Genomic DNA, 23,645 nt, shown 5'->3' with positions numbered 1-23,645 from the left:
GTCGCAGAAGTTTGTGTGGGCAAACTTTTAAGTAGCACAAGTAAGTCAACTTTTATTTCATCAAAACCTGCCGAAATAGATTTCACAGCTGTTTAACTTTCCAATATACCAAGAATTGTTTCAAATCCCGCCAGTAGAAACATTACTGTGCTTAAATATGTGTGCACGTAAAAATATGAAAAAGGAAACAGGAGCAGCCTCAATATTAGAAAGCCCGGAAATGGTTCTTTCTTTCTTTCTGTCCTGTGGCAGAGGATTAATGGGAAATGTGGGGGGAAACCCCTAAAGAGCAATGCAGATTGAATACTGTTGAAATAGCAATTTTTAAAAGAATATATGGCATAACGAGGACTCATGAAATGTGGAAATGCATTGTTGTACACACACAACCTCCCCTAGAACATATATCACTTTACAAAAATAGACAAAGCTTCTATATGACACCGTCGTGTTCCCTCAAACGTGTGACTTAAAGAATACAAACACGTGATTGAAATAATCGCAACCTACAACCTTTATTGGACTGCCATTGTTTGGGCTTGGTGAGTATGCAGGATCTGGGAAGGTGAAAGGAAAGGGAACGATAGGGGTGAGTCATAATGGCAGCATCAGTGAGAAGAATAGGAGGAACCAGTGGACAGGTCAAAGAGAGACTTGTTTCACGGATGGTCTTGAAATTGTCCGACCTTCCAGAGTCAGCATGAGTGTCCAAACTCACAGCTAAATATGATTTAGTGATTTTTGTCTATCCTCCCCCCCCCCCACCCAATGTCAGCGATACAAACCCTGCGTGAAAAGCTGACTTGTGCTCTTGCTAGCGGCCGACATCACGCTGTCGCTATGTAATGTATATAATTCAGTGTCATTTGGCCTCGTTCCTGCTTCTTGTTTGTGAATCTTTTAAGCTGCTGTGACTCATTCGCCAGAGTTGATCCTCTTGTCATTTCTCTCTTGTTTATTAAAAAATTCATTCAGCTGCACTTCCTACCCTGCAGCGTGTGCCCGGGAAAAAAAAAAAAGGAAAACCAAATCCAAAAAAATAAACTTTCGCTCTTCTGCCGCAGGACATGCGGCACTTAACAGGCATTCTCGAGATGAAATGTTTCTCTTCTATATCTGAAAATCCAATAAGATGGAAATGGTTTGGAAAGATGATATCAAAGATGATAAATAGAGGAAAGGGTATGGCATCGTATTTTCTGGAAGATGCGGTCATGGACGCTTGCATACAATTAAGAGGATGAGGAAAGGAAGGAAGGAAAGAAAGGGGAGGGGAGGGGTGGAGAGAAAAGGGAGGTGCGCAGTATTTTAAAAAAGAAAATGAAATTGGAGAAATACACAGAAAAGGAATGGAGACTGGAGAAAAGAGAAAAAGAAAACATATGGGAGGAAAGAAAAGCAATAAGGGAAAAAGTCAATGAGAAAAATAGAGGAAAGGAAAAAGGCAAGAAAATGGAGGTGGTCACATATGAGCTCCCTTTCTTATCATTCACGTGCATTTTCTCCATTTGCAATAATGAGGAGGCGTGTACATCATGATCTCTCCATATAAAATCTTCTTCACATTCTTTCGAGCCTATCGGTCACATGAGTCCATGATAGAACCTACAATGTCGATTCAAATTAAAAATAGACAAACCGTGATATGTTTGAAACCTCCTTTCCCCCCCCTTGTGACCTGACGGCGACCTATCTAGGCGGGACGAAGCGGTCGCGGTGAGGTGGCGAGGACTTACGGCGAGCGGGGAGGGCCAGTCAGTTTTTTTTTTTCCCTTTCCTTTCACAAGAAATTAGTTCCGAACAAAAAAAATGTATAAAGGGGGCGAGGCTGCTGTTCACTTCCTGTCTTGCAGATCCGGTAAGACCCCCTTCCCAGCTGCGGGGCGGCGGGGCGCTGTCCCGTCGGCGCGATGGCGGCGTGTGGACGATCAGCCCGGCATGTGGATGGTCTTGGCTGTGTAGTTCTGGAAGAGGGGCTGCATGAACATACCCACGGTGCCGAACACGCACACGAAAATGAAGATCCACAGGAAGAGGCGGTCGATCACCATGGCGACATACTTCCAGTCCTCGCTCACCTGCAGAGGCAAGGCCAAGAAAATTATCCTGAAATGAACTGCAAAAAGTAGTCACTGATACCGATACTCAGTACCGATACCACGAGTACTTTTAATCCGTAAAATCTCTTTAAGGAAATGTGTCGGTTTTCCTGCATGAAATTAATTTCTGTTCCTCAAATGTATGGATCAGAAGCTAATTTTTTCAATTTTGCAGGGTCTCTGCGTGAAAGCGACTCGACGGCGAAGCAGAAGTCTCCCGGCCCTGTCGTTTTTTTCTCCATCACAATCCCGCCGCCGCAAAGCACGCGCCGGGGTTAATGGAGGTGAGAGGTTAATGCAAGCAGAGACCGGTTCCTCCTCGCGGCGCTGATGAGGTCTCGTCAGGAGTCAAGGATGACGGGAAGGGCGTGGGAGCAGCCAGAGTGATGGAGGACAGGTGGAGAGACGGAGAGAGTTGGCGACAAGCACCGATGATGATGATGACGACGGATCAAGGTGGTTAAAGAGGAGTGTGTAAGGAGAGGCGTTGGCATGGCAACGACAAGGATGACTGAATGAAGGTAACGTTCTCTTGCGTGCTCTGCGTCTCCACTGCAATCATTTCATGACTGTTGAATGTGAAGTCGACGCTGATTGCGTCATTTGTTTAGCTTTAGCCGCACTGAAAGATTCATGCCTCGATTAGTCTAGCGCCATTCAAAACTCTGGAACGTCATTGAATGGACAGCAGACGGACAGCCGCATTTATTTGTCCACCCAAACTAATTTGAAGAGCTCTCAGCCCAGACGGAGGTCTTTACCGAGTGCCATTCTAAAAACCGGATCGGATCGATCTCATCGGTTCAGCTCTGATACGTCGTGGCAAGTTGAGTGGATAATGTAAGCTCGCTCGCCATGTATCAATCTCCCTCTCAAGCCTTTCAAGTGCGGGCTGTAAATAGACGAGGAGGAACGACGCTACTCACACTCTGGTCATCATCCTCGCTCTTCATGTGGTTGGCGATGAAGCGCACTCCTTCCACAGCCTCGTCAAAACCCGGACAGGCTTGAGCCAGGATGGCTTGAGTCAGAGCCTGACCTCCCGTGGCTTGCTTCCCGCGGTTGCCGGAGCTCCCCTCCCGGTTCTCTCTCACCCTGTTCAGACCGTCCATGGAACCGCCTCCCGTGCTCGCGGGATCTCCTCCAAACTGTTTGACGGACGCTCTGTTCACATAGCAGGTGCACGGGTCGGCGTCCTCCTTGGCGAACACGCCCGCCGTGGAAGTCCCCGCGCCGCCCAAGCCGAGCCCCACCATCAGGGCCCCCGCCTCGCCGCTGCGCCCGCCCTCCTTTTGCTCCTGGGCTCTCCGTCTTTGACGCAGCCGTTGCCTCTCGCAGCTATTCCTGGGCTGGCGCATGAAGAGCAAGGCGGGGAGCTTGTTGAGGAAGACCACCTTGACCCACGGGGGCATGGTGTGCGTGGTGGGCGAGCGGTGGTGCACGTTGAGCACGCACACGCTGGTGACGATGGAGAAGGTGACCAGGACCATGGTGAACATCAGGTACTTGCCCACCAGGGGGACGTCCAGGGACGTGGGCGGCACGATCTTGGAGATCAGCAGCAGGAAGACGGTGAGCGCCAGGAGCACGGAGATGCACAGCGTCATCTTCTCGCCGCAGTCGGACGGCAGGTAGAAGACCAGGATGGCCAGCGAGGTGATGAGCACGCACGGGATGATGAGGTTGATGGTGTAAAAAAGGGGCTTGCGACGGATGATGAAGTCGTACGTGATGTCCACGTAGGCCGGGTCGGCGGGGTTCTCGTTCCGCCGACCCGGCAGGGCGATGATGTCCCACTCGCCGCTGGGCGTGAAGTCGTCCATGCTGGCCACGTCGGCGCGCAGCACCAAATCGATCTCGGTGCGGTCGTAAGTCCACGAGCGGAAACGCAGCGTGCAGTTCTGCTGGTCGAAGGGGAAATGCTTGACCTCGATCTTGCAGGCCGACTTGTAGATGGCCGGCGGTAGCCAGAAGATGCTGCCGTCGTAAGAAACCACCGCGTTGGAGTAGAACGACACCTCGTACACACCGTCGGCACTGAAACAGACGGGGGGAAAAAAATGAGACTGAAGCGGCGAGCATCCATTTTCAACAAAGGCCAAACCCCAAAACCAGCGAGACAGCCGTGCTAGCCACTCAACCCCGTAGAAAATTCATCAAGTAAACACAAACGTGCGACAGGAGGCCATGTTTCCCCCCCTGAGCATCGACAACGATGGAACCTGACAAATCTCATTATGCAAAACCAGTTCAGCAGACCACCAAATATAGCAACAAACAAGGAGAGGAAGCCTCACCAAACCCACAAACATGCACTCCATGGCCCGTTCCCACCTTTTAATGAATTCAAATTTGATTCCATGTATTGAAATAGCGAGAAATATCCAATTGCAAATGGAGAGCGCTAGCTTGCGCGGGCGCTGTCAAAGTGTTTTCATGCATGTGCTTGAGCTACTAATTTCTCCAGATGAGCAGGCTGGTGACTTACCTAGCGGACCCCCCCACCCCAATGTGTGTGTATGCGGATGGATAAACGAAGCAAAATGCTTTGAGAGCAGTCAAGGTTACCCCGCATGAATGCCCGCCGTTTAGCATTTAGCATGTGTTGCGTGACTTGATTATTTTTGTCATCTTTCAACACTCACTTGTTGTAGAGCACCACGTCAGGCAGCCAGATGTGTTTGGAGGGCAGCCTGACCTTCATCATGCCGTCAAACTCCTCGGGGACCCAAGTCAGCCGATAGTCCTGCCACTCCTGTCGACCCGTTTCAAAACACGCACACGCGTCAACGCTTGTGGAGACATCTTACGAGGTGAGAGGAAAGAATCTGTCTCGCCGCCTTTAAATCATCGCCCCGACAAAAACGCTAGTTGGCTTTTTACGAGGGAGCGTTGAGCAATTTGCTTGATTGGATTGTAATGGCGGCGTTGTTGTTGACAATTTTGTGCGGTATAGAGCCCTGGAGCCACGTGTTTCACACCGCCATGCCGCAACTGTGATTAGCATTCGTGGCGGCTCGCGATAGGCGGCGTTAGCGTTAGCATCCAAAGAGCAGCGTTCGATGCTCGCTTACTTGTTGTAAATCCTCACCCGGCGCTTATTGTGCGCGCATTGTGAATCAATCTGTAAATAATCCAATGGTGAATTTTTGTCAAAATGACATCATTGGTATGATCCGTCATATTTATGTACGCGTAGAACACATAGTCCTCATTTGCTCGCACGCTTTGCTATCAGAAGCGAAAATAAATCAAGCTGACATATTTATAGCGCCAGGTCGGGTTTTTTTAAGATGAAAACAATTTAATACACAAAGATAACTAGACTGAGTTTTGATTAACACTGCCTATGAATTGAACTAGGTTATTAATCATTTGAGAGCCTGAAAAAAAATAAACATTGGGGACAAGTTCATATTTTCTTACATAATTGCCTTTCCAGCTATCATATCTTAATGCCCCATTAGACTAAACGTGAGTGTGTATTTGAGAGCGAAGGGTCACCTGTGTCAGCCAGACGTTTGTGGTCATCACCTGCTCTCGTTCATGCTGCCGAAGAAGAAAAACACAAGATGTTTGTTACTAACAAAGCACATTGTAGCTAACCGCTAAGCTAACGTGACTATTTTATCAACCCCAAACATGAACTTACTCAACTGCGCACAAATTAGCCTCACCTATTAACATAAAATTGAATAGATGAATCTATTATTATAGAACATACGATAAAAGTCTCAAAAGTCCCTCTCTTAATTAAAGAGGAAGTCTGCCATTTTGTTTTGAAGCATTTTGGGTGCATTCCAGGACTTCACTTAAATTAGCTCCGATTTCCAAGACTACTATTTAATGTGGCATAGCAGCAAAGTTTGATGATTTAATATAAAACTGGAATATTGTCAAGGGGGGAATACACCAAGATATTCAATATCAGTTGGATAAAATCAGTGGAGGGTAACTTTATTCGCAAGGATCTCACATACCCGCTCTGAATTCAATCAAAGTGAAACGATAAGGATTTTAGCCTGGCTAAATTAGCACTTGACTTCCCATTTCCTGGGATTTACATCATTAGACCGCCTCATTTTCAGCTCCCACTCTAAGAGCTGACCGCAAATCACTTTTTTGCACTCGGGGAAAATCAATTTCACTGCCGTATAGTCGGCGTCGGTGCATTAATGCTTTCCAAATGCACTCGTTATCTTTGAATTAGAGACCAGTTTGTACAATTCTGAAACGGAATAATTACTAGAAAACTGGTGGATAATTGGGTCGTCGGCATTAAAGAATGAATCCGTTGAAACGTCTTTACGTGAGACCGGCGCTACGACTCTATTAACGATGTCATTGATTACCGTATTTTCCGCACTATAAGGCGCACCTAAAAACCTCCCATTTTCTCAAAAGCCGCCTTATAATCAGGTGCGCCTTATATATGGACCAAAGTCCGGCCCGCGGGCCAAATGTATATATCTTATATATGGACAAAGTTTTAAAATGGGCCATTCATTGAAGGTGCGCCTTATAATCCGGTGCGCCTTATAGTGCGGAAAATACGGTAATCGATTTCAACTCGATTTTCATCACATAATGGACAACTACGAAAACACGTGTGAACTTTTGGAGGTGCGTGCTCACCACACTAATGAGTTGGGCCAGCGACACCATGAGCTGCACAGTCACCAGCTCCGATCCGTTGGTGGCAGGACGGATCAGTTTGTTGTAGTGGGCGGGGTTTAAAAGATGTTCCACCAATCGCTCTTCCGTATCAGCCCCGAGGCTGCCTGCAATGATAGAAATGTACGTTTGATGGGAAACACAACTCCTTCCTGTCTTCTGGCGGCCATGATGACCTCACACTTTCCCTCCTTACTGTTAACAGGGTTACAATCCCAACCCTACAATCAAAAGCTTTTAACGGCCAAGCAGGAAAACAAAACAACTCTTGCGATGACTGATTCACACACTCCGGGAGAACGTAATGACTTCTTAATGGGATCACACACTTATATAATAGCATGGTGTTTTCACAAGGAAATAATAAAACAAAATGTATCAAAAGCCAAGGACTATTTATAACTTGACTATTTTGCTTTGACATTATCTCTCACGGTTAGGCTTCCTTCAAACTATTTGCGAGAAAGTTTTTTAATAACCCAATCAAGACATCTATTTTGGTCACCCACTTTTAAAGTGAGCAAAAGTATTGGAACAGACAGGAAATGGACTGTATGTAATATTTGAGTTAAAAACAAAATGAAAAGCAGCTACCAGGTTATGGACAGTATTATGTCATCAAGATTGCTTCAATGCAAAATGCTTTTAAATATCCCATGTGACATTTTTGAGTGGAGTCCATTTTCTTTTTCAAGCTAGCCAAATTATTTCAGAGTCTTCTTGTGCTCTCCACTGTTGTCCCGCATGTCACTGCACATATTCATGTGTATTTTCCGACCGACGGTGCCCAGTAGCGTCGCCGAGCTTTGCTCAGCCAAGCGGAATGATAGCCTCTGTCTTAGGATCAATGAGGACTCTATTCCGGTCCCATCACGCAACCCCCCCCTCCCCCTTTGTGTTCTCCGGACTCTTTCCCATCCTTTTGCAGCATCCGAGACGACCCATATGTCCTTTTACCGTCTGTCTCCTTCTCCCTGTTATCGCCATCTCCTCTGAATGTATTGCTGACAGACGCTGTCCATTTATTGACTCTTCCCTGGCTAATACCACATCATCAATGCGAGGTCTGTCGTCGCCATGTGTGTGTGTGTGTGTGTAGCATCGGTTTTATTTATGGCGTATGAGTTCAGCTGTATGCACATCTTCATAGGGGAAATAAGCATTCCGGAGCCATATGACTAATGTGCAATACTCCCATAAGCTCAAGGCAATAAGAGCACTGTGAGACAGGAAGGAGGAAGCGGTCCACTTAAACAATGATGGAGCAGAACTCATCTCATCATGTGGCTGCAAAGAAAAGTCTGGAAGGCTCCTGTCTGGTAAGAAAGAAGCCATTACTTTTTTTGGGGAAAGAATATGGCAAAAGTTGTGTTATCACTATGTCATTATTGTGTGTCGTTTCATCTTTAGAAAGCCTTCGCAGAACGTCACAAATGTATGGAAACATTCCGGCGGCCATGATAAACCGTGGGTGGAAACAAAATGTCGCCGTGAGAAGAAAATGAAAGCCCCGTGGCCTGTCGCAAATACCGTGAAAGAAGGTAAGACAATTTAGATCAACTTGAAAATAGACTAAATGAAGGGCCAAAATTCAGTGACGTAATACGTTTGGGGAAAATGGGGCTGTCATGGCCTCCGGGAGCAAAGTGTAAATGTAGTCGAACAAACAGATGGAGAAATAGTTCAACCTCGCCTGAGAAACATTCCCGTTGTGGTTTCGGGGCTTTGTCGTCATGCAAATGGATCACGGCTTGCAGCGTAAAAAAAAATGCGCAGGTGCATCTTAAAGCAATCTTGGTGATTTTGCAAACATGTGCAAGCTGGCGATTTGCGCCGTTGTGGGTGTGGACAAAGACGTTTATACCGCTCCCGATATTTTTGTTAAATCTCACATGGATGACCCAGCTGACTATCTGAAATGCTAAATGGCTCCTCCCATTTTATTTTATTTATTTATTTATTTTAAAGACGGTCTGTCTGTGTCACGCTAAAGGCCGAGCGGAGTTTTTGTAATGTGGCTGCTAGCCAAAGACTGATCCTGCTTGTTTTCAAGTGCAAATATTGCAAACTTAATGTGACACTATGAATATTTCAGCAGGACTTCCCATTAGACTTCGGAGCGAGAGAAATTACGCACCGCCATGCGTGCACAAGCAAACACACACATGCGGGTTCACATAATTTTTACCAGGTCTTCACAAAAATGAGGGCATAGGAGAGTTAAACAGAATTTGACTCTTTTTATGAGGGCCATCATAAAAAATAAACTTGCCTTCCTCGCTAGGTACTCGCTTAAAGAGGCTTTTTGGCCGCAGCAGGGATTATTATTTGCTCTCATATTTATAAATCAATAACGGTGCACATCCAGTGAACTCCTGGCAGCGGCCAATTGGCTGCATGATGCCAACAAAACGGAAATATCAATATTGATCGTGCGTACGGGCTAGCAAGTACAATTCCCTTTCTACTGTAAAACCAAATTTTAATTTTGCTATACTAACAAAAACTATTTACTAAAATGTACAGGGCATTTAATCAGTTCAATCAATTCATTTTTTTTTACCATAACTATTTATTATTATTTTTAAATATTTTGGGGAAAAAAATACAAACTAAATAAGTACCTCGGATTGAATGTGCAGAGTTTGAAAAGACGTCTAAATCCGTCTTTGGGAGTGAATGAGTACGCTCAATGTCGATTTTTTTTCAATTCAATTTCTAGCCAAAAAGTTCACACAACCACGTTTCATGACAAGAAAAGCGCCTTAAATCTTAATTAACAACCACGTTGCCCAACTCTTATCTGCTTCTTCTAGCGGGGCCTGTTTAAGTTTCTATTAAACCTCTGCTCTCCCTCCACCGTGCTGCGCTAATCTCCCGGGTTAGCACCGCCGACGCACATTCGTTCACACGCCGACACGCACACGCCCAGACGCACACATCTGTTGCGGACGGCCGCACGTGCGAGCCAGTACGTGATCTTGCTGCAGTGTGTTGGGAATGGCTCCAAAAAGGTTGGCGACGGAAAGTCAATGCAGACATGCCGAGGGGGAGAGCGAGGGAGGGGGAGGAGGGGGGGTTGTTGAGATGCTGCAGAGATCAGTGGTGCAGCAGAGCAGTGATGACAGTCTGACTGACTGAGCAGAACTTGTAGCGGTGACGGGGAAATAATTTGTTGTCGCCCTCACACACACTAACAAAGGCGTCACGGTGCGACAAACACATTTTTGGTGTTTGATTTAAAAAAAGTACACAATCCTGTGTACAACGTTGTTGCCATTGTAGATGGCAGATCTGCCTCGTCGTCGCGAGGTCCCGAGTTCAAATGTCAGTTTGCGTGTTCCCGCCTGTGTTTTGAGTTTCTTCCTCCCACATTCCAAAAACATAAACATGGAGGTTCATTGAAGCTTTAAATCGACCCACTGGTGTGAATTCGAGCGTGAATGCATGCTTGTCTATAGGTGCGTGTCGTTGGCTGACTGTTCATGGTATATTCCAACTCTCATTTAAAGTCAGATACATGGGCGTCGGCTTACCCGTGACCCTTGACCTTAACCCTGACATCTCTGTGACATATAGGAAGGAGAGATATTTACATTTCCAAGCTGAACATACAGTCACTGTTTTGAGGTTGTGTCGAGCTAAAGATAAAAATGTTATGGTTGATCGCACTCAGGCCTGAGGACAAAGTTTGATCTCGCTTCAAAAGTCCTACAAACATTCCAGCAGGTTTTACAGTGTTGCTTAAATGTTCTCCTAAAATTTGAAGCTAGCTTGCTTTTTCCTGCGAAAGGTCAGGCTGCGCAGTTGTGGGAGTGGTCACGGTCGATTTGATTAATAAGTGGCTAACACGAGTGCGCTGAGATGAAAATCAGGCATCTTCTGAAAATAACTTAAGGTTGAAATGAAATCTAAAGTCAAACTCATTTTTACTAGCTCAGGCACTCAACTGGAGTTTCCGCTGCTGAATAGCGTCATCATGCAGTAACCCTTGCATGAGGTCAACACCGCACTGCAAACCTGTTTATTATGCATGGCCCAGCGGGGGAGGGGAGGGGGGGGGAGTCGGACTTCCCCATACGACAGTGCTGAAGTGCCCTTGAGCGTCCTTGCGCACTCCATATGTGCGCGTTCACTTCTGCTAAAGTCGAAACGTAGCCTGCGCGGGGCGCTTAATTTAAAGACTTAATTCTTCCCCCGCGTCTCCCTTGATCACACGTATTCGCCCTGACGAGACTCGCCGGTGCGTCCAGGCGTAAAACGTCCCATCCGTTTGCCTCGTCTCGGCTCAACGGGATGCTCCGCCGTGCCAGCGCCGCCGCCGCCATCATGCTCATTAAAAGCCAACGAGAGCGTGGATGATTTCCAAGCACGTGTTGTGTTTTAAAGGCTGATTGAATGAATTTCACTATGTGTGTGTATTGCGAGTGTTCCACCAAACATGTGCCGAAACATGGGAGGATAATAATGCGAATCAGATTTTCACCCTAAAGGACGAATGTCTAATTAGCGCTCTGCTGCTTAAATTCGCATTTTGTTTGAGCTCTCAGTGCCCTCGCATTGACCCGTGACATTATAATAACATTGTGACACCTTGATTTATGAGTTCAATCCGGTCCATCCCAAACTCCTAACTCAATTCACAGCATGGAAAAATGACGTCGCCCGGGTTGCTATTATGCCCAAATTTGGAAATGTTTTTTTTCCGCTGGTTTAGACCAAAAGATTTTTCATCTAATGTCGCTAACGAAAATCCTAGCTTTGCTCATTTTCAGAAGGAGGAAGCGTTGACAGTTTCCCATGTAGCAGAACCAAAAGGACAGCGTTGGATTATTGTTATCCACTTTTCTCAGTAAGTACTTCTGTATTATTTGTACATCTTATCTGGAGACAGATTTGTACTTTTGACTGTTTTTTGCATGATACGTGCTCTGCTCCTAATATTTTGAATCTGCTCAAGGGACTTAATTCCGTTTGATGGATTGCACCAGTGCAACAAAGGCCGACTTTTGCAAAAGTGGTCTGTCCAACACCGGTGTGTTCAGGTACAAGGCTCTTGCCGCATCCGAGCCGTAACAGAAGACTCATCCCTCCTCCCTTTATCCACAGGATCCAGCCAAGCAGCGGCTGTGCACACTTTCACACAGCGACACGCTATCCTGTAATCTGTCGATGACATCATCGCCAGCTCCGGGTGTGTCCAAAGTTGCTTTCAAGTGTGCCGTTTAAACTTCCCTTGTCCCACCACTATCCAGACTCAACGTCACCCCAAAACTACCAGCAGTTAAAATTGTCCAAAATATTTCTGTTAAACTGTCAAATTAATTGAGCTCCCGATTGCTCGATTGTTTATGAGCTGTGTCCCAAAGCATGGCTGAAACTCCTGAGCAATATTCCCTGAGGACCAATTAATGATACTTTTTTTTTTTCCACTCGCTGCCAGTAAATCATTCTATTAGAAACAACAGAGGCAGTTTCATTTCTCTTACAGTAAGTACTCCAAAAGTTCATTAAGCATGCATGCAGCTAACAGGGGCGGGTCTAGGATAAAGTGGGAGGGGCCAGGTGGATCAAACCATTTGCTAAGCAAAAGGGGGTGTACTCTATTATTGTTGTCAATATATTACATTTCAACGAACACACGGTAAAAACGAATTTTCGGGGAAGCAACACCCCAAAAAATGAGCGAGACTTGCCCATGTTTCTATGTATGATTGTTTCCTGCATTGCTGAGTGTCGTTTTGTCCTTGATGACAGGAAGTTGTTTAGCTCAACCTGCCTCTGATTAACCTGCCCACTGAAGTCCGAGACCTCCGTGTTAATGAGGGACGGAGAATGGAAGAATGTGTGGGCGGGTGATAACAGGTTCTATTTTCAGAGGTAAAATAACTTTACATTATACACTGATCCCATTAGTTCTCGCAGTGTGCACATCGTTCACTGTTATTAGTTGTAATTTTATGGTGTGATTATACTGTCCCCCTCCGAAATAATATTATGAAATATTTCTTATAAATTAAAAATAGATAAGTTGGATAAAACTAACGACAAAATACATCAAATATATTAAATATAATACAAATGTAATGTAAAAAAAAATTAAATATATAACTTTTTTAATTAAACTTATTAATCAGGTATAGTCATTGAGAGTCACTTCTCATTTTTCAAACTAAAATGCCACCAAAATAAAAAATAATTTACTCATTTTTATAAAGCATATCAATGAAAGGAAACGTTCACTATATCATCCAAATATATGCAATATGTAACAAATGTATTAAAGATTATTTTAAAAATAACTGCATGGAATATATGGATTATAAATCCAAATGACAGATCGCACTAGTCTAATTATGCATTTAAAATATATATCAGATCTATTAAAACGTGTATATTTAGTGATTACCAATAAGTCATGAAAGTCTATTTGATATATGGCATATAAAGAATATTGCAAATGTATTAAAAACTCTAAACATTTTGAAAATATAAAAAAATCAAACATTTTACAATTTTATTAAAAATATCTAAAATACTAGAAATTATGTAACATATACTAAACATATCGCCGCTATCTTCAAATATGAGTAAAACATTTTAGTCAGTGTATTAAAAGCCTCATTAATAAATCAATGCTGCGATATTTTTGTGCCACTGTGACACTGGATCCACATTTAAAGTGACAGTGCATTTAACCTAAAGCCATCTATGGTGCTTTTTCCGCTACAGCGAAACATAATGAGTGCGTGGCGGGCGTTAGGTGGCACGGGAAAAGATGGTGACTCCTCTTTCCCCTTTTCCCCCAAACATTCCACGCGTGCACCGACTCCACACGGAATTTGAATTCATAAATGGATGGCGGTGATAGTTACTCACCTCCCGCAATGGCGAGCAGCGCCAGGAGCAACATCAGCAGCCAGCCTTCCTCCATCATCCTCATCCTCCTCATCGTCACCCTTCCGAGCCCGAAAGGTGTTCAACGAGGACCGCGGAGAATCCTCTTCTTCTTCTTCCTCACGACACAAACCTCCCTTCAGCGGCTACCTGCGGTACCCTGACGTCATGGTGAGCTCCTGCGCCGACGATGGAGGACCACCAAGGGGAGAGGACGCATATGGAAATCGTCCGCAGGTGAGCTCGTGCTCCGGCTGCGAGTGGGGAGGGAGAAAGGGATGGAGGGAGGGAGGGATGGAGGTGGTCTGCGGAGGAGTGGCGGAAGGGGAGGATGTGGTTCCTCCCCCCCTCTCCTGTCTCCCTCCGCAGCTCGGCGAACGACGCCTTCCCCACGCAAAGTCACTGTTTAATATGCAACCACGCGGGACAGAACATTAGGTACACCCGCGCAACTCAGTTGATTGTTGTGCTTGTAGAACTTCACATCATTTTCTAAAATTGGGATTCCTTCATGTAGGTGGCACGGTGGGGTAGTGGTTAACACAAATGCCTCGCAGTCTTGGGTTCGAATCTAATTTTTAGTTGTTTCTCAATGTGCAGCTTCTTAATCACCCCCACATATATATTTTTTTGCAATATGTTTTATGCAGTCCCACTAGTTTAAACACTATATTCTGATTAATATATATTATTTATGCAGCACAATCCACCTGTTTTTATCCATTTCACAGGGTTGGCCATTTTGTCATGTGCTGTCGACCAAAAATGACGTCACATTAACTCAGAGCTTAGGCAACAACCAATCACGGCTCAGCTAGAGAAAGCAGGAGCTGATTGGTCGTTGGGAGCAATCAGCAAATTAAGTGATGCGTTTGAAATCAATTGGTGATAGAACATTTTACATGATTCAAATTTGCACCAAAATTCTAATTTGTGTAACACCTGCACGAACTTTATTTTTGTTGTGTCCTGCTAAATTCCATTTGACCTTTTACCCTTGGCGGAGGTAATATTCGATGTGCGTTATGGGGAGGTTGAATAAGACGGTGTTTTCAGAGCAAGTCAGTGGTGAGTCACAGCGATCCGAAAAGAATGATGGATGAGTGTAAAAAGACAACAAAGTAAAGTGCGAGGAAGGGAAGGAGGAGGAGGCGGTTGCCGCGGTGATGCAAAGAAATCCCAAAAAGTGCAAGACGCAGCGACCTGTTTCACCTTGACTGTTAAATGACTTGCATCGCGCACGCGTGCAGATAACGCACGTATAGACGGGTGCGCGCGCAAATGCGCACGGCCCCGCTTTGGCAGTAACGTCTTCCCTTCTCGTGCTATCTTTATCCACACTTCCTTCCCTCTTGCCCGCTCCTGTGCGGTGAATGAGCTGACCTGACAGTGCTCCTCCCCTGCACTGAGTGCTGCTGTGAGTCTCTCGCTGAATTATTTAAAAGCTGGGACCCCCACGAGTGCTTGTCTTCCCCCAACACCCTCCCTCCCTCCCTTCTCCGCTCTGTCCCTTTTTTTTTTTCTCTCGCTGTCACTCCGTCCACGAGCTGCCGCGCGCATCGTGCTAATCTTATTGGTCCGTCGATGAAAGTAAACAGCATCCAATTTATTGAGTGGGTTTATAAAAGTGCTATCGCGGATTGACTGGCAGCATTCATGCTAAGAGAGTCTGATTTAGTGATTTGCATGTGCAAAAAAACAGCCCAAAATTGATTGCGCACGCAAACAAATATCCGCGGTTTATCTGCGAAGATTGCAAACGCGCTAAATTGTTTTACAGTGACAAAACATCAATTAGCACTTCTGAAATTTCCAAAAGTTTTTTCCCAATGTGCATTTCTGCACGGCTTGGTCATTTTAGCACACTGTAACGATTGTTACCGAAACAATAGTGCAGCAAATAAACCCAATCTGAGCAGTGGATTGAGGACGACATAATGCGCGCGGCCTATTCCCGCGGGGGGCCTCTTGTTTGCTGTGACCTACTTCGTGGCTTTTAATTAGGCGGGCTGACCGCGAGGCGTTACACAGATGGGAAGGAGAGGTGACGCTTCATCCGGGGTGTCTGTTTGTTATGTAACATTCCAGACCCGCCCGCCGGCGGGCAGCAGCGGAAGAAACGCGACCGAGATTAGCGCGCGTCAAATCACGGTGAATATCTCTCCGACCTCCAATTAGAGACCGATTGTGACGTCACACAAACGGACATCGCATGCCGCATGCAAAGCGCATCGCCACTCATGCAAGTCCCGGTTATTCATAGCTGCTTTTATATATCTCTCTCTCTCCCCCCCTCCCCTCCCTGAAGAGATGGCCCTACCTCACTCTCACTAATCGCCATGGCAACCTGGTAATCCCTCTCTCTTTTCTGCACATACACTCACATGGTTGCACAGGCATTGCTGAGACAGTCATGCAAACCTGTGTTTACTCGTGTGTTTGTTGACATGAATACAAAGACGGTTACTTTACTATATACCTCTCACACACACTACTGAAATGCTCTCATGCTACTTCTGAAAATATTCACTATTGACATTTTTCCCACTGATATGCAATACTGAAATATTGTATGCTTTTGTTTACAAGTGCAAAAAAAATGAAAATATTATAGCATTACAGTAGTGTATGTGAGCAAAAAAAAAAAAAAAAGCATTGGTGCGCGTGAGAACATTTAATTGCGCACGTGAGCAGTAATGCTGAATTATGTCCCTAACGGCCTTGCATGTATATTTCTCCTTTGCTAGTCTATTAATAACACACGGTGACAAATGCAACTTTATTTACTGGGTATATGCTTACAACAAGAATATACAGCTTTCATCACAATTGGGGGGGCTGCTAAAGTAATCAGTCACATCATACAGGCATCATTGAAGGACTGGGAAAAAAATCATAAAAGCCCCAAAATGTTTAATCCGCAAATGCTCAATATATAATAATCATAAACATGTCTTTGTAAATTTAGCCTGGCACTCAGAGCACTTAAAAAGGCAAACTAACGGGAAGGCGCTTTTTCATCAGCAATAGGCCGAATATTCATATCACTGTCCCGCTTTTATTCGCACACCTCAGCATTCTTTGGCAATTGTGCCGACTCGCAAGATTACGACCACCTTAACCCTTCCGAGGCATCTAATCACTCCTAAAACTCTTTCTCTTGACGTCCAGATTGGCTGGCAAACGAGCCTCATTTTCAGGACGGATCAATACGTTGACTGACAGGCGCGGATGGACGAATGGCTATACTCCAATCACTCGTATAGATCTTACAAAGCCAGTCTAATTGTCTGGCATTGCACTTGATCGTGTCAGCACCTCTAAAGCGTCTTGGTAAAGCCGACAGTAAAACTGGCAGCTTGAAGTTAACCCTCCCCCCCCCTTTCGAATAAAATGGTACATTCCTCAGCAGCACATCTTTGAGTAAACGTATCACGCCGGTTACAAATGCGACCTTTGCACGGCGTGCTGCAGGGTCATGTGCTCGGCCCCGGTGAAAGGAAGTCTGTGCGAGCGGTAGTGGTGCACCAGTTCAGGGATGCTGCTGAAGACGCAGCTACTCTGATCCAGAGTGTAACCCAGACCCTTGCTGCTCTTGGTTTGGGCCACGATGATGTGCACGCAGCTCTGACTGGTCCTGATATACGACAAGAAGGCAATAGCGTCAGCTCAAAGAGAAATGGAGTCGGGACGCATTCGTGAAATATACGCCGGGGCCGGACGGATATGGGAATTTAAATCACTTGCTGTTATCTATACCCCGGCTAACTGATGGTGTGCAGTAGCCAAGGTTCAGTGCGTGTGTAAAGGGGTTAATGATGAGGGCTCTCAAATGAGTGAGCAGCGTCGAACAAATGTGCACTGGGCCGCATGCACTCACACACACACACACGCACACACACACACCAGCTTTCAGGTTAGGTCGGGTCCGCACTGATAGGTAGATTTACTCCATGGATGACACTTGAGTTGTCATTTGTACAAAAAAAACTTGTATTCAGATCTTGTGTGTGTGTGTGTGTGTGTTCCATACACAAATCATTTTGTGTGCTTTGTGAACATTTTTTTTTTGTTTCGTTTTAACCATTGCCCACCATCATGTGTGAGCTACCTGCTATGCTAAGTAGCAACCGTGCATTCATATTCTTTTTCTGTAATTATTTTTTCAAGATTGAAGCGATTCAATTCAAGATTGAACCATCCCCTATTCCAAGAATTAAAAATAAATGGTACACTCCTATTATGTCATATGACAAAGTTCTCTGTGCTGCTGAATCAAGCAAAGCATACTAGACTGCCCCCTAGATGTCAAAATTCCAACTACACATTGAGTTAGAGTAGTCTTCATATGGATTGTATGCATTTTCTCAATTCATTTCTACACTTAACTTCAAAATGACAAAATGTATCATATATCATGATACTCACTTGAGAGCGATGGAGTACTTGCTGGTTCCTGATTCGCTGTCTCTCACCAGGAAGCTGGCTTCCCTGCAGCGCTGCAGCTGAGCCTCAGCCTGCTGCCGACTCACGCTGCCATGGTACCAGCTTTCCCCGGGATGCGAAGGAGACGCCGCCACATATGGAGACAAAGTCAAGTGTCAAGAAGATGCTTGGAGTAAAGGTGAGAGCACGTTAGAGCGTCGCGGGAAAAAAAGACAAATTCCGCATGACTGCATGGAAACTCCATTAAGACACAATGTGGTGTTGACGGCAACTTAGCGGGGAACAGAATGACATTCAGTTGCTACAAATGCTGGCACGCTGCGAGCGCGTCCACCCGCCGGGTTCGTTTGATTTGAAAGGCCATGCTTAATGAGATGGAGAGAGGCATGATGCACTTGAAGTCTCGCCACTTGCTTTACAAGGGATTTACATAAGCCAAATTGTCAAAGGCTTTTTTCTGTAATTATTATAGTGCTGCCTTCAGATATAAGTGACTGTGATTATTTTTTCGGGGGGGGGACTTGCAAGTAAAAATTGAAGTTACAGGCGCTAAACAATTAATCTGATTAAAATCCACATAGAGAATGAACTTTTAATAATAGACTATTTTAATATATTATGTGTATTTTTTTTATTTAATTTTGAATTTTTTTTATTAATTATTATTTTAGGTATAATTAAAAAAACTATTTTTATATATTATGTATATTTTGTTTATACTGTAACATTTTTGTGTCATATTCATCTTATGATCTGACAACATCAACAAAAGGCCATGCCGTTCTAATACTTTTGGACGGGACTGTAAATCAGTTGCTAAACTGCAGACTGTGCCAACTAAATAAATATCGATCTTGCTCCTCACCTCTGCTTATCCAACGGCAGGCCGGGGTCCACTTTAGCCGCCTCCCCATCCAGCGGGGCGTTGGGCGAGGTAGGAGAGGGAGGTTTGTTGGGGCAGGAGGAGGGCGAGACTCTCAGGGTGGGGAACGACGGGGACGAGCTCGTTATCGGGGAAAGCTTGAGAATGGGCGACGAGGGAAAGGAAGGCGAGGAGGAGGAGGAGGAAGAGGAGCTGGACACTAGCGTTTTGTGCGTCCAGTTCTTCTGCCTCAAAGTTTGCTGCTGCTGTTGTTGTTGCTGCTGCTGGCGACCAATCTCTTTAGCGGGGGAACAATCCACTGCCTCAAACTGGGCTGCAGGAAGCCACAGACACAATATCAATAAAACTCCATCAGCAAAGTCAACACATGTGCAGAGGATTGTTCAGCTTCCTGCGTAAAGCAAACAGATAGTACAGTGCTGACATGACTGTACAAATAAAGACCATGACACCCTTCCTTCCACGAGCGCCCGCCCAGCCTCGTCACCGGCGCGACCGCCTACCTGACAGGGCTCGAACAATGTCCTCCTTCCTCCACTCCCAGGGTAGCTCGTACTCGGCGGCCGGGCGGATGTCAGACTCCGGTCGTGTGACGGGGATCCACACGCCCTCGCTGTCGCCCTCCAGTCTGCCTTCGTACGGCGTGTCGTAGATGTTGGGTGGCGGCGGCAGAGGCGGCCTGCCCTCCTCTCCCTTCCCCGTCGCTTGGCCTCGGTCGAGCAGCACGCACACTTTGAGGAGGTCTTTGGAGCCTCGGCGGCGAACCTCTGCAAAACATGAGCTCCTGTTTAGACTTTGCCTCAGTGAATACAGCCCCTGGTAGAATCGCAAGGATATCTAAAAAATAATAATAATTCCAAATCAAACAAAAAAAAAAAAAAGCAAAAATCTTTATTTAAAACATGACCTCCTTTTAGATTTTGCCTCAGTGAATACAGCCCCTGGTAGAATGGCAAGAATATGTAAAAATAATAATAATACCCAAAAAATAAAAGGAAAAATCTTTAAAAAAAATAAATAAAAAAATCATCAAATTTTCCCCATGAGGGATGGGTAGAAATGTGGAAAATAATTCATGGAAATATCAGAAAATATCCAAAGGTCAATTATTTGGCCTGGCACCTGGATGGAGGGGTCCAGTGCCCCGGCAGCCCCCCCCCCCCTCGCTCCGCCAGTGTGCATAATATATAAACAGTCATACTTTTGTTGATTTGCATATCCATTGGACTAAATTGCCACGCTGAGCGGTAAAATATCGACATCATATCTGCGGCTTCCTCTTCAACTCTCCAGCGGACGTGTGAATGTTACCCTCAAGAGATTTACGACGTGTCCATGCAAACAAACACGTCCAGCGCGTAGTGACTCTGCGTGAACAAACACAGTCCAGGTTGTTCTTTGTGCTGGTGACAGAGATAAAAAGATCTACGGCATCCTGCGCCGTGTCACAAGTCGGAATCCGACTTGTGTTTCTGCGTCGACCGACAGGTAGCCTGTGTGTCTGCGCTATTGTGAGCGCAAACAATGGAGCCACAGGAAGAAAAGGTCAGCGCCGGCTCGGATTGGCCGGTCGGCCAGGCTACTTCCTGACTGCTGGGAAGTGATTTGGGGGTTTTGTTTTTGGGGTGGGCTCAAGGGATTGTTGCATTCTGTTAACACGTTAAGTGTGTGTATGTGCGCAGTGGGGGCAGCTTCCTATATCAAGAGAATGGGGCAAAGGAAACAGAGGCAGGAGACAGGAAGTTGGAAGAGGAAGCTGCGCCCATTGTCCCTTCACAACACTGTTGCCGTAGCAACCGACCATGGAAGTCGGTGTGCCGCCGGAGCTCCCGCTTGCCACCAAAAGTTTTTGGGAACAACCATCCGATCTTACCTGTGATGATCACCTGGGCGTCGTAAGGCTCCATGTAACCGTCATTGACTCCAGCTCGCTCCGCCTCCCTCTGTTCCTTCGTTTTCTCCGCGTCAAACGGATCGGCGTAGTCCTCGAGGATAATCAGCTAGAAAACACAAAAGGCACGATGGAGATAAGATAAGCGTTGACTTGTTTGTGTGTCGGTGGGGGAGTCCCCGTTTGTCTGACAAGAGACAAGCGGAAATAGTGGCGCAAAGAGGTCAGACTATTATTTGATGTGACACAATGAAGGGTTCACTGGATTGTTTTCTTTTGCTGAGGATGGAAATTGGATACAGAGCTCACCATGGGAACGGGAATAGAGTGGAAGCTCCAAAGCGGAGCACTATCAACTAGTTTTTGATTTAATTTTGGGATTGAAAATATCGTAATGTAAAATGTTAGTGAACTTTTGTTTTAGAGAAAATATTTTAATTTCTCATATTATGCAGTGGGGCGGCTCGGTGGCGCGCTGGGTAGCACGTCCGCCTCACGGTTAGGAGGGTGCGGGTTCGATTCCACCTCCGGCCCTCCCTGTGTGGAGTTTGCATGTTCTCTCCGGGCACTCCGGTTTCCTCCCACATCCCAAAAACATGCTTGGTAGGCCGATTGAAGACTCCAAATTGTCCCTAGGTGTGAGTGCGAGTGCAAATGGTTGTTTGTCTCTGTGTGCCCTGCGATCGGCTGGCAACCGGTTCAGGGTGTCCCCCGATGACGGCTGGGATAGGCTCCAGCACTCCCGCGACCCCCGTGGGGACTAAGCGGTTCAGAAAATGGATGGATGGATGGATATTATGCAGTGGTGCCTTGAGATAAATTAAATTGTGTTCAATTAATTCCATGACCACCCTCATAGTAAATCAATGGGAATAACAAAAAGAAATGTGTTTTTAATTTTCAAAAAAATTATTATATACAAAAAAATTAAAGTTTTGCCCCATTTACAAAGTGAGTGTTGTTTTATTATTGTCTACATGTGTTGCTGCACCATTTGTATTCAACTATCCTTTATAATACTGCAACATTTAATCCGTCAATGACATTTTGGGTGTGTCCCCAAATGAATGGATTGACACCAACCACCTTTGTTTGAACCCATCCACCTTCCTCCACTTTGAGTTCACACATTTTTCCAATTTCACAAAATGAAGTCACTTACTGTTGTTTTAATGGCAGAGCGTCCACTGTCGGTGTCGGTTTTAGTCTGCTCACTTTTCTCGTTCACTTTGGGGGTCTTGTCTTGTTTGTCCACTTTGATCATCCTGCTAATGTAAGCCTGAGCCAGGCTGGTGGTCCTGGTCTGAGTCTTCTCCTCGGGCGCCTCCAACTTGGAGGAGCTCTTACGATTTTTTCCAGGCGCCAGAGTTTCCCACACGGTTCCACCTGCAGAACCGGTGTTGTGGTTACGGCCCAACTCCGTAGCTGAGTTCTTCCGATTTCTCCCGGCCAGCAAAGCAGCCACTCCATTATCTTTACGCAGGGTTCCCTTCAGGCTGTCGCGGGAGAATGAAGGTTTGTGTCGTGTTTGTGGGCCCGATTCGGAGGCCGAGCGGACTCGTTCGCTGCCATTCTTCAGATTGATGGGGAAGTCTCTAAACCATTTTGCCATGATTGCCTAGCTAATACCAAATCGCGCTTCAAGAACTTGACTTATTTAAAGTGGCATTAACTTTACGCACGCATTTTACGCACAGCTCAGTAACTTCTGCAATGCGTCGAAACTTTTTTTCTTTCTTTCTTGTTTGAAATAATCCTATATTAAGAATATTGACCTGCACTCGCTGCGTTTAAAGCTCCCTGTCCTCCAGATGGATGCTCCTCCTGGCGCGTCTTGGGTGTCATCGACCGGTTATTTGGGCCCTCACCTGCCCAAGTAACAACTATCCCCTCAGCTTGAAGAGAAGCCTTTCCAGAGCGAACACACGAAAAAACTGGAAGATTTTCCTGCAGCCAAGTGAAGAGCCCATTACCGGTACGTGATACGCTCCGTCCAGCTTCTCCTGCGCACGGGAAATGAGTGAGGTGACGAGGAAAGTTGTGCGCGGACTTTTTGAGAAGTCCACTTTATTTAAGGGGATGTGGCTATCTCGAATGGGCGGGGTTGAAGGCTGAGTAAAGTTTTATCTGTTGTTAGTGCAGTTACTGACATTAAGATCACATGCAACATTTATTGACATCCAGTATATGAGCTGTCTAATAAATTCCTGAATCAAAAGTTCATTTGTTTTGATTAACCTGGACAGAGATGTATTAATTTGAATGACGGTGTTCTCAGATTGAACTTTTTATTTCTATAAAAGACTCTTCAGCGTGTGTTCCCCGACCCCCAATTTATGTGCGTTATTTTTTACAACCCACGTCCCCCATTTTATTGAATTTTTTACAAAACTGGGCCAAAGACCCACTTGCGACTTGAATGGTCTGCGTACTAGTTTGTGGCGAAAAATAATTGCGCCATCTGCTGGTTAAAAAGGCGAAACTAAATGAGTTTCGGCTGTCTTTAGTCATCTACTGTAAGTACACTTGCCTTGAAAATTGTGGTTATCGTTTTTTACGTTCATTGCGGTGCCAGTAAATTACTCACTAAGTTCCTGTTAATGTTAGTCACAGTACTGTTCTATAAATCAGGTTAAATCAGGGGTCACCAACTCCGGTCCTCAAGGGCGTCAATCCAGCCTGTTTTAGGTGCAGCCCTACAACAACACACCTGATTCAAATGATTGGCGCCCTTGAGGACCGGAGTTGGTGACCC

At 45.5% G+C, this 23,645-nt stretch overlaps 2 protein-coding genes and 1 long non-coding RNA gene across 3 annotated transcripts; 1 reads left to right on the top strand and 2 right to left on the bottom strand.

The window, feature by feature from the left end:
* Positions 1 to 490: 490 nt before the first annotated feature.
* On the bottom strand, positions 491 to 13,958 carry chrnb2 (cholinergic receptor, nicotinic, beta 2). The gene is made up of 6 exons (XM_037274409.1): positions 13,653 to 13,958; positions 6,735 to 6,880; positions 5,604 to 5,648; positions 4,745 to 4,854; positions 3,026 to 4,136; positions 491 to 2,078 (listed from the first exon to the last, which is right to left on the bottom strand). Exons 1-6 carry the CDS (start codon positions 13,723 to 13,725, stop codon positions 1,929 to 1,931), a joined length of 1,635 nt encoding a protein of 544 aa, XP_037130304.1. The 5' UTR covers positions 13,726 to 13,958; the 3' UTR covers positions 491 to 1,928.
* Positions 11,470 to 13,754, top strand: LOC119136329. Its single transcript, XR_005100701.1, has 4 exons — positions 11,470 to 11,625; positions 11,734 to 11,818; positions 11,883 to 12,653; positions 13,645 to 13,754. It is a non-coding gene; the product is annotated as an uncharacterized LOC119136329 (long non-coding RNA).
* Positions 13,959 to 16,430: 2,472 nt separating the features above from the next.
* On the bottom strand, positions 16,431 to 22,947 carry she (Src homology 2 domain containing E). The gene is made up of 6 exons (XM_037274435.1): positions 22,053 to 22,947; positions 20,873 to 20,999; positions 19,503 to 19,766; positions 18,982 to 19,312; positions 18,099 to 18,218; positions 16,431 to 17,307 (listed from the first exon to the last, which is right to left on the bottom strand). Exons 1-6 carry the CDS (start codon positions 22,500 to 22,502, stop codon positions 17,112 to 17,114), a joined length of 1,488 nt encoding a protein of 495 aa, XP_037130330.1. The 5' UTR covers positions 22,503 to 22,947; the 3' UTR covers positions 16,431 to 17,111.
* Positions 22,948 to 23,645: the final 698 nt, after the last annotated feature.

Source organism: Syngnathus acus, chromosome 16, assembly GCF_901709675.1.
Source record: "Syngnathus acus chromosome 16, fSynAcu1.2, whole genome shotgun sequence".
Taxonomy (NCBI): domain Eukaryota; kingdom Metazoa; phylum Chordata; class Actinopteri; order Syngnathiformes; family Syngnathidae; genus Syngnathus; species Syngnathus acus.
This window is presented reverse-complemented; position numbering and strand designations above follow the sequence as displayed.

Coding starts and splice junctions, on each gene's coding strand:
- chrnb2 (XM_037274409.1), bottom strand. CDS start 13,725: ATGAGGAGGATGAGGATGATGGAGGAAGGCTGGCTGCTGATGTTGCTC. Junction 4,855..5,603: donor CAAACGTCTGGCTGACACAG/GTGACCCTTCGC, acceptor ACGGGTCGACAG/GAGTGGCAGGACTATCGGCT. Junction 4,137..4,744: donor GACGTGGTGCTCTACAACAA/GTGAGTGTTGAA, acceptor CGTCTGTTTCAG/TGCCGACGGTGTGTACGAGG.
- she (XM_037274435.1), bottom strand. CDS start 22,502: ATGGCAAAATGGTTTAGAGACTTCCCCATCAATCTGAAGAATGGCAGC. Junction 21,000..22,052: donor GCTCTGCCATTAAAACAACA/GTAAGTGACTTC, acceptor TGTGTTTTCTAG/CTGATTATCCTCGAGGACTA. Junction 19,767..20,872: donor CGCCCAGGTGATCATCACAG/GTAAGATCGGAT, acceptor CATGTTTTGCAG/AGGTTCGCCGCCGAGGCTCC.